Source organism: Ursus maritimus, unplaced genomic scaffold (genome assembly GCF_017311325.1).
Source record: "Ursus maritimus isolate PB19 unplaced genomic scaffold, ASM1731132v1 scaffold_7, whole genome shotgun sequence".
Taxonomy (NCBI): Eukaryota; Metazoa; Chordata; class Mammalia; order Carnivora; family Ursidae; genus Ursus; species Ursus maritimus.
Window position 1 is genome coordinate 23,599,937 of NW_024426885.1, and position 10,559 is coordinate 23,610,495.

General features: G+C 45.0%; 1 protein-coding gene across 1 annotated transcript in view; it reads right to left on the minus strand.

The window, feature by feature from the left end:
• SORCS3 (sortilin related VPS10 domain containing receptor 3) overlaps positions 1-10,559 on the minus strand; it is a 567,608-nt gene that overhangs the window by 6,468 nt on the left and 550,581 nt on the right. The window contains exons 21-25 of the mRNA XM_008686652.2: positions 8,813-8,936; positions 7,311-7,423; positions 3,097-3,228; positions 1,291-1,390; positions 144-249 (exon numbers count right to left, since the gene is read on the minus strand). Coding sequence (XP_008684874.2) covers positions 144-249; positions 1,291-1,390; positions 3,097-3,228; positions 7,311-7,423; positions 8,813-8,936 — 575 coding nt within the window. The remainder of the gene's footprint in view (positions 1-143; positions 250-1,290; positions 1,391-3,096; positions 3,229-7,310; positions 7,424-8,812; positions 8,937-10,559) is intronic.

The following is a 10,559-nucleotide window of genomic DNA, read 5'->3' on the forward strand; positions in this document are numbered from 1 at the left end:
TCCTGCTTTCCCCCAATGCCAAACAGAGCTTCAAAAGAATTAATTTCATATATTTGGGATGAGTCTAGGAATGTTGGCTATAGAAAGAATCAGCTCCCAAGAATCTAGCCTCACTCTCAAAACGGAGTGATAGTAGCACATACCTTTTGAACTTGTAGATCAGAAACACAGCCAGACCGACAAACACCACTGACAGGAGCATAAGCATGGCTGAGCTGCTGTGCCCAGCACTGGAGTCCACCAACGGCGCTAGGGGGAAAAAGCAGACCGCTCACTTGGAAGCTGCTAGATGGAGGGAGTTCCCACCAGAGAAAGGAGGTCAGCTCATGTCCCATCCTTATACCCAGTCTCCAACTGCCCTGCTCTGTGTGCGATCCAGGCACGGGAAGCTTGGTTTCAATGATGAAAACAGTATCCTCAGTCACAACTTATCAGCTTATCAAGACGCGTAAACTCCTCTGCTCCACCCAGAGAAACTTACTGTTCTTGGTATAAACTGAGTAATGTGTATTTAGCTAAGGGGAGTAGAAGAGGGGCTTGAATGCTCTTTCTCTTAGAAGGCCCGAGTGCCTGTCAACATAATTATGGGTGGCCCATTGGGAACTCTGGATTAAAAATTCATGCAATGCTTCATTCTTTTCCTTTCCACAGTTCTGCTAAAACACTGCTGGGTGGGCACATTTAGAACCTCCACATCTGAAAAGTCTTACATTAATAAGAGATATTTAGCAAAGAGGCTCTCCTGGAGAGCCAGTAGTGTGTGCCCCATGGGACATACCCTTTCAAATGCCTTTACAAATCAATCACTAGAGCTGATCTCTGTACTCATTCAGATTTACCTGTTGTAAATCAAAAGGAGTTTTAAAGTTATCTCATGTGGCCCCACAACCAAGATTCATGGAATTGGAGAACTGAAGAAAGTAAGAGACCCTGAGGACTACCCACTATAATCCTGACTGTTGCAAATAAAAAAAAAAAAAGAAACAAACAAACAAACAAACAAAAAACAATTAAGTCAAAGCCCAAGGAAATTGCAGATTTCCCCCCAAGGTCATCCAGGGATTCAGTAGCAAAGCCATAGCTTCTAATGAAGTCTTCTTGGCACCTCAACAGGAAGCCCCAAGAAAGACGTGATTAATCTTTCATAACCATCACTACATACAAGGGTCCTGCCCACAAAGTTATTTTCAGGCATTTGCGGAGAAGCGTCTGCTAATGATCTCCTCCCTTTTCCCCCCAGGATAACAGATCACCATCCTCATTTCCCCCTGGATCCCAGCAGGAACTCACCTAATGTCAGCTGTGTGACATACACAATGACTTGAACCCCTGGCTTCAGCTCAAACTGCACCAAGTTTTGGTTTAGAGCATTAAACAGCATCTCTACAATCTGGAAAAAAAAAAGAGAGAGAGAGAGAGAGAGAGAGAGAGATAGAAGTGCACAGGAAGACATGACATGAGATAGTCCTTCATGGAGCAAGAAACCAGGGTCAAGAGGCAAACAGTGACCAGGTTCAATCGGCAGACAGGATATTGGGACATTCTCATCAATCTGGTTCGCACAGCCCTTGGAGCCCTGTGAGGCCAAGGAAGTAGTTGGTGTTATTCGCTTATACTGGCGAGCAGAGTGAGACAGAGAGTGGATTGTCCAAAGTCCCTGAGCGAATTACAGTTGATAACAGACATCGATGCTTCGCTCAATCTCTGGTTCAGTGCTTTTTCATCCATGCCTTTATAACTCACCGTAGCACAACCTATTGTGGTTTCCAATGAAAGGACGTCAACCCATCATTAGTTCTTTAATCTAATGAAGTAACACACACAGGGTAGAGCAGCCCCTGCCAGGATTAAAGCCGGGATGTTCCTCCCCAGCCCACTCCTCTGCTTTTTCTCTTTCGGAGACAATGGGAGGCAGACATCAAAGCAGACGCTGCCTTCTTTTTATGGGATAATTTTTCCTCTTTACTTTTCCCCAGCAAGTCTCGGAACACATAACATCGATTTAATCACTCTGTAATTCCCACATGAAAGCGAGGCCGACTTGGGCTGTGGTCCCTAACTCTTATCTGGCTGTACGCGCCTTAATATCACAGCTGCTATTCATCACCGTAATTACCTATTTATCTAAACGGATGGATATTGTAGCTTCCAAGTATAGTTCACACATGCCACTTGCTATTTCAGAATAAAGAGGTCTTGTAAAAGTGATGTATGCACTGAGAGGGTGAATTTATTTCTGGCCAGCTTGGATATGCAGCCCTGCACGGCGAGGATCTGCTTCATTATCCGGCTGCACGGACTGTGCCTGTGTCTGTCCTGCCCAAGGAGAACAGTCGCCGGCCGTGGGGACGAGGTAGCAGCCAGGTGAAGCGGAGGGACACAGATGTCTGCACAACGACTGCCTCGTGTGGGAGCAGATGTGGGCTTCGTGCCAACATTTAGAAGTCTCAAACTCACTTAGCATCATGGGAAGGCAGGGAAGCGAGCGGCACAGCACAAGCCCATGAGAGCCTGTAGGAGCAGGGACTGAGAGAGGGAGAACCAGCTCCTTTACTTCAGGGATCGCGTGCCCATCACAATACACACGCCCCTTCAATGAGGACAGTAAACCACAGTCCCTTTGGACATGCTATTTCCTTAGTCAAAACACAATGAAGCAATCCATCTCTCTCCACAATGAAGCAGCTCATTTTCTCCTGAAGCAGAACCTTAGATGGACCGGGATCTTTAAGGACAAGAAGCCTGTTTTCCCAGAAATAGACAAGGACACTCAAATCCCTCCCTCCTTCTCCTGTGTCTGCCCCACCCCCCAGGGGGCAGGTCACTGAGCAGGAGAGCTGAGGAAGTTCCAGGAATGCCAACTGCTGGAACAAGGGCTGCTGGGCCGCCTTCCCTTCTCATGTGCCAAATGCTCCAGGCTGTGTGGTCATCTTCCGGGCAAGCCTGTTGTTCCTCACAGCCCCGGGTGCTGGACAGACGGACAGGCTGCCAGGCCAATGGGAGGACGCTCCCCCCATATTGCGGCTGGAGGTGCGGTTGTGTTCCCTTAGACGGGAGGTGCGGGCAAGTACCCCGACCAAGCGCTCTTTCACTTACTTGTTCCAGGTCCTCTTCGTTGCCTTTCCTCCTCTCCGTCAAGTTCTTGGGGGGAAGGATGAAGAGCTCTGCTGAAGTGGGGAGGCCAGGGAACACGGCCACTAGGATCTGGTCTTCTGGGACACCAGTTACCTGTGGAGACCACAGAGTAAAGCCATGGACGAGCCAGCCTCCCCGAGTCCGTGACAAGAAGCAGAACACACGCGGGTGTAAGGCTCATGTGTGTGCCGCCTTACACAACTTGTGAGGCACAGGGCCCGGTATATATCCAGACTTCCTTTCTGTTTCCCCTTGGAAGTGCTATGATTAGTCTCACCCCCTCCTCTGGCTCTTACATACATTTTCACTGCAACTAAAATACTACAGTGATTTTCAAAATATTGTTTGCTGCGAACACTGGCTAAACTCCTCCCATATTTTCCATTTTTTCTGCATGGAGAGGACTAGCACTTCTGGCAAAAACATGAACGTGCCAGCTGCAAACAAGGAATACGAGGTTATAAGCAAATGTGGGGAAATGCAAATTTAAAAAAAGAACAAGACAAGCAGTGCTATTTTCACTTACGAATGCAGGATTTTTGTATTAAGTCAAAATTGCTAATATTGGTGAGACTTTGGTTAAGAGGCTCTCTCATTTGCTGCTGGCAGCACTGAAAATCAATGCACATTGCCAATTTGCTTTTCAAAAGACTTACTTTAAGGCCATAAAAATATTCAGAGCCTTCATTCAGTAACTGTAACTTGGAGTGTTTGTCCTAAGGAAATGTTCCAAAATATAGAAAAAGCCACATACAGGAAGAAAAACATTATTTACAATAGCAAATAAATGGGGAAAAACTCAGATATGCAAAAACTTAAGTAAATAATGGTATAATCACCCGATATAATGTTATTTTACCATTACGATGATAATTAGTACAGTCAGCCAACATGGAAAAACACTTATGATAGCTGCATTCTGATCTATTTCCTTACATTTCTTTGGTTACAACCCTATAAAAATAAAAATGTGCAAGAGTAAAGAACCAAAATAAAGCACTAAAAGTTGTGTTAAGATGCTGAGATTGTGAGTGAATTTTTTTCTATTCCGGGGTATTTAGTAAAAGAACTATATTGCTTTTTGATAAAAACTTAAAGGAAGCTTCTCTCTGGAGGTAAATTCCTAAAATAAACAAAACTCTGAGTCACCCCCCTGCCCCCAATAAAGAGTGTGGTGATTCTTCCCTATGTGTCTCCTGAAGGTATTTATCCAGAACCCCTCCTCTTCTTCTGCCAATTCAAATAGGGTAGGTTCTGATTTGGCAGAAATATCTGCCTCCTCCAAGAAGTCTCCCCTGACTATCTCCACCTCCAGTGACGTCCTCCAAGTTAGCCTCTCACGCTAAGCATTTCCAGACACCATGTCTACCACATTTCGGGGACTTAGATCATCTTGACTGTGACATGAATAAATCTGGCTGATACAATCTTTTCTCTGATAGGTTCTTATGAATGTTTACCCAAAACATTTCTGGGGGTCTTTGTGGCCAGCTCACTGTTCTGAAGATGCTTGCACAGAGTAGAGACTCAATAAACAGTTGCTGGATTGAATAGAAGTGGAGGGGTTGTTTCCCATCAGCTCAGTTCTGATTCTTATTTGAGACCAGGCTCAGAGATTGGAGTTCATTCTCAGGGACATGATAAAAGTGAGAGCACCAACTTGCAGGGAACTGACAAGTGGCATTCAGAAGCCTGAAGAGTCCACCAAACACAGAGGATCCCTTGGAACTGGCTTTGCCAGATGCCTTGGTTTCCTGATGGGAGACGTGATCCCAAGTAGCTAGAAGTCTTGGTGCCCAAGTCTATGGGGCAAGGAGGCCTCATCCTAACCAGCCAGGGGAAGCAAGTCTCCGGAGACCATTCCGAAGGGCAAAGCACAGGGAATCACCCAATGGAGCGAAGGCCTGTGAGTGCCATTGCTGGGCTGACACTTCGTCCCAGGGAATAGTGGTCTCAGGGGGGGTCAGTCAGTTAGCAACCTCGGGGGGACTCTGGAGCTGTGTGTCTACATCCACTTAATCCCATCCAAAGGGATACTTGGGGACAGGTCCTCGTGAGATTTAAGGCCCAGGTATCAACCAACATGGCTGATTATTATTATTTATTAGAATTATTATTATAATTACCAAGTCTTTTATTAAAAAGCTGGTATGTTTTTAATAAACACAATCATACAAAATATGTACAATTCTGGATGTTTCATAGTCACAGGCATACAAGAGCAGTCGCATTTCCATCCCTTTCTATGCATAATCTTTTTGTAAAAAGATTTCAGATGAACATCTTCTGGTAGACAACTCCCCACAGGAACGCTCTCTCACATCATTCTCTTTTCCTTCTTCTTCTTTTACGTTTCTGTCAGCTCCTTCTCCAGGTCTTTCTCTGGATCCCTTCTCTGCCTTGGGGAGTGTCAACGTTCACGTGTGCCCTGCCCCCCACCCTCCTGGCGGGTCTAACCACCTCCACAGTCTCAGCTCCCACATCTCTGCCTCCAGTCAGGGAGCATCCACTTGACCTTCAGAGCCATAGTTTCGATTCCCCTGGTTATCTTCACCCAACTGTTCCTCATGTGCTCCAAACTTCCACAAAAAATCACCTCATCAGGGCCGCTGGGTGGCTTAGTCAGTTAAATGTCCGATTTTGGATTTCAGCTCAGGTCACATGATCTCAGGGTCATGAGATCGAGCCCCACATCAGGCTCTGTACTCAGCAGGGAGTCTGCTTGTCCCTCTCTCTCTGCTCCCCCCTGTCCCCAACTTGCTTGCTTTCACTCTCTGGCTCTCTCTCTCAAATCCATCCATCCATCCATCCATCAATCACACCATTACTGCTCCTTGAGCATGTTTCTCTGACATGGTCCGACTAAGGGCAAGGCCATCTCCTCCCTGCTCTGGAATCAGAAAGCGTCTCTTCCTCTCATTCCCACTACATACTATTAGTCACCAATTCTACTGTTCAACTTCCCAAGTAACCTTTGAATCTTTCCTATTTAAGCTCTTGTTACCTCTGGTCCGGAGAACGGCAGTAGTCTTTTCACTGGTCATCTTTTGTGAAATTTCTCCCCCACCCTATTCACGTCCCACCTCAGCAACTCATCCTCTGTACTGTTACCAGAATAGGTGCTTGAAGATAAATCTATTTTCAGCATTTTCTGCTTAACGAAGAAAACATTTCCCCAATTCCCAGTGCCTACTGGGTGTCTGTTGGACCCCTGCAAGCTCCTCTGATGCTTCATGAGCTGCCCTAACCATCCTAGCTCAAGTCGAGACACTGGCCTTACAACTTGCAGACTGGCTCCACTAAACCCTGCCATTTCCCCCAAACGCTGTGCTCTTTCAATAGTCTATGGCTTTGCACATACTGTTCATTCTACCTAAAAGACACCATCCTCTTTCTGTTAACTGTTATGTATCCTTTAAAAACGAGCTCAAGTATTCCCTGCAAAGACCACCTAATAGCTCACAAGTATTTATCGAATCATGAAAAACGTGCTAAGCCTGCATTTCCCTGGATAGAGTGAATCCTACTTTTCTCCATGTGTTTTTGAAATGCTGGCCATGCCTCTGCCATGGAACTAGTCACATGTTAGTCTTACTTCTACATTTGAAAACCCATGTTGCATTTGTCATTATGTTCTAGTGCCTCGTTCTGAGCAAAGGGTTAACAAATCCCTTTCAAAGCTTCCTAAGGCCAATCTGACCTTGGGTTAACTCCAGAGCGCTACTACCCTCATGGCACGTTCTGTTTTCTGGCCTGTAGACTTCGGATTGCCACGTATAGCCAATAGTGGTCTTGTGAGTCTGAATACCAGTTAAGAAACCCCTTTGGTGGGCAAAGAACAAGCCCAGTGAATGAGATTTGTATAGACTAAATGAGTGCTCCCTCCATTAGTTAGTTAAAGGGGTCCAGCTCTTGTCTTAGAAAAATTCGGTAGAAAGACAGGACCAATTCCCATCCTTAAACACTGGTTCCTTTCTGTCTCTCTGTCTCTCCTGTACCCTCCTTCCCTCCATCCTTCCTTAACCCTCATCATTCTTACCTCTCTTTTGACAGAGAGATAATCGTTATGTAACTGTAGAATGGCGGTTTTAACCCACGAAAATATGTTCTTGGCCCAGACCATTTGGTCCCCTTCCTTAGACACTAACATGTGAGCAAAGATAAAGCCAACTTACTTTAACCAGAGCTCTCTTGATGACATTGCCAATATCTTGCCTCCACTCAGGAATGTCAGGGTTGTGGTAATCCAGGTTTGGAGAGAATGACAAGAGTTGAGACTGGAAATATTCTGCAAGGACAGAGGGTGTGTGAGTGCGGCTGAGAGAGGGGTGGAAGACTAGCAGATGCCATAATCACTGTGCTTTAGGGAAACGGTCCGTTCTTCCATGTGGCCTCAGCTAAAATTCCTTCCTATTGGCGTGTTTCTTGGCTTCTGAAAGAAGGTGGGACTTGGTGACTGGAGGGGGATTTATGCTCCTACCATGTAGGAGTTCCTAGCATCTTAAGCCCTTCTTCTGGCAAAAGAATATTATTTGAAATGAAAGATAAGTATGAAACCCCAGAAGGAGGAGGTATTTGTTACTGCTGGTGGTATCATGCAGAGCCAATGATGAGGCATGAAGAAGCTGGGCTTGGTTGGAATGGGGTCTTGTCATTTGTCCTCCCCTTGGTTCCTCCGACCTTCCTCCTAGAAACTGGTTCACGGGATTAGATCGAAATCCTGTGTGTAGGGTGTGGGTAATGTTCAGTTTCTTGACCCAGTTGGTGGGTATACAGGTCTGTTTGTGCTAAGTCATGAAACTAAACACTTGTGATGTGTGCCCTCTTCTGCATTAAATTTACACTTCAGTAAAAATGGTTGCTTAAAAAAAGTCCTCCAGGTGCCTGAGGAGAGAACCAGAGTATCAAATTTGCAGAGATGTAGGAAAAGGCACTCACCTGAAGTGAGGCTGAAGAAATATGTTCTAAGTCAGAGGATCACATACGGTTGGTACAACTTTTAGAAAGCCCCAGGTATAGCGGCAGTCTTTAGGGGTCTGGGGGAGGTTGTGTGGGATGGTGTTGGGAGCAAAACTTATTTAATAATTAGGAATGGTTTTACAGGATTGAGAACAGGATGGTGACCTTATTATCTACTCTTCTTTCTAGTTCTGCCCTCATATTCTTAGCCTTATTCTTGAGTCTTTGCAGCCAAGGGTGTTAGAATTTTCTAACAATCGCTTATGTGTACTTCATCTCAGTAACTCGGCTATGAGTTCTGCAAGGTCAAGGAACCAAGACTGCTCTTTGGAAATCACTGGTCCCCATGGTCACAAAGGGTCAGTGCTGCACGCATGATGTCTATAGATACCTCAGCAGGACATCAATCTAGGTGCTTCTATGATAGTCTTTCTAGCTTAGTATCCTCAACTTATGATATGTGTTTATCTAATGAGAATCCCATCAGGATGTGACGCTGGTAATAACTGCTTGTCTATGCCCATCTGCGGCAGCTTCTCTTGCAGCCCTCAGTCTATTCAGGAGCAAGGTAGAAAGTATGTTTGGAAAACTCTTGTTGACCTACATAATTTTCCCCTGGCCTGGGGAATTTCCAAAGTAGTCAGGAGTTGCCATGAGGGTGGGCCAAGGGGATTGGTTGGGCAGGAGGGGGCATCACAGAACAATTTTCAGGGCTTACCATGCACAGCAATGTCTTTTGTGTCCTGGATAAGGGCATTCCCAGCAGCCACCTGGACAGTGATAGTGTTGGTGCCCTCGGCCAAGAATGTGAAGGAGATGCTGCTGTCCAAGGTGATGAGGGGCTAAAAGACAGAAGAAGAAATACCCATTTAGTCCTCTGTGGGATATCATAGTGTCTTCCTTTCTTACAAATCTCAGACTGTCACAAATTTGCATGGTATTTGCGTGTCCCCAAGGGATCCTAACTTGAAACCAGAAAAAAGAAAATGACTTTTCATAGGTTCCAACAACTGTGATTATATCCAGTATCCAGGAAGAGTATTACTATCCTTGAAATATGCTGTAAAATGTAATCCTGAAAGATGAAGATAAGAATGAACACTCTGGATTTTGCATGTCACTCTGTTTCTTCTCCTGGGGCAAAGTAGAAGCAACATTCGTAACCTATTCCAGCTGGCTCAGGAATAGATCACTTATTTCTCTTCTCCTCCAATATTCTGTGTCACTTGCCCTTCCTCCTGTATTCCACTGGTGTATAAGACCTTTCAGAGAGGCGGTCACATTTTATTTACTTCTGTATCACCCATCCTTGGCACATTACTTTCACGTAGTCGAATATATATGTAAGTTGGATGCATGGTCCAATCACTGGCATTTTGTTTTATTATATGTGTGTTTTCCATTGCAAAGCATTTCTAACATTTTAAGTAGGTTGGAAAATATATAAACATACATATCTGTGACTATTTTAATTCTTTTTTCTTTTTCTGCTTTATTATCCTGATCATAACATATAAGGACTTCCCAAGGATAGAGAAAAACAGAATATAGTACTTTCCTGAGAATTAGGATCTTGATAAAAGCAGGTGCTTCTTGGAGAGAAGAATGCAGATCCTGAGGTTGAAGAGTCATTATTTAGTGGTTGTCTTAAGGCCTGGGCCCTTCCAAGCTCCTGTTGTCTGCAAGGTACGACCTAACAGTAGCAAGCTGCTCTCAGGCAGCTCTTACAGAGATGTCACAGGTACAGATGAGCAGACTCCCTCTCCTCTTTGCATGTCAGGACAGCCACGGGATGGGGACCAAGAAGGCAGCCAGCCGGGGAGGCGCAGGGCAGCTCTTGAAGGAGGTAGGTGTGGGCCAGCACGTACACAGCGCACTCAGGCACTCCTGACTGCACATGGCCTAGATGTGTGTGTGCCAGAGCCCTGCAGAGGCTCAAAGATGTGGCTTTCAGACAGTGTCCCCGCTGCAAGACTAGAATTGCTGTCTAGCTCAGAATTTCCAACTGGGCCTCTGAAACATAATTTGATTTCTTCTGCTTTAAAATTCTGGAGTCAGACAGGCTACCGCTGCACCACAAGTATTATGCCAATTGAAATAAGTCAGTCAGAGAGAGACAAATACCATATGATTTCATTCATATGTGGAATTTAAGAAAACAAAGCAAATGAGAAAAGGGGGGAAAATAGAGAGAAAGAGGCAAACTAAGACACGGACTCTTAACTACAGAGAACCAGTTGATGGTTACCAGCAGGGAGTAGGTGGGGGGCATGGGTTAAATGGGTGATGGGGAGGAGGAGGGCACTTGCTGTGATGAGCACCGGGTGATACATGGAAGTGTTGAATCACTGTATTGTACACCTGACACTAATATTACACTGTATGTTAACTAATGAATTTAAATAAAAACTTTTAAAAATAAAATAAAATAAAATAAAATAAAATAAAATAAAATAAAATAAAAT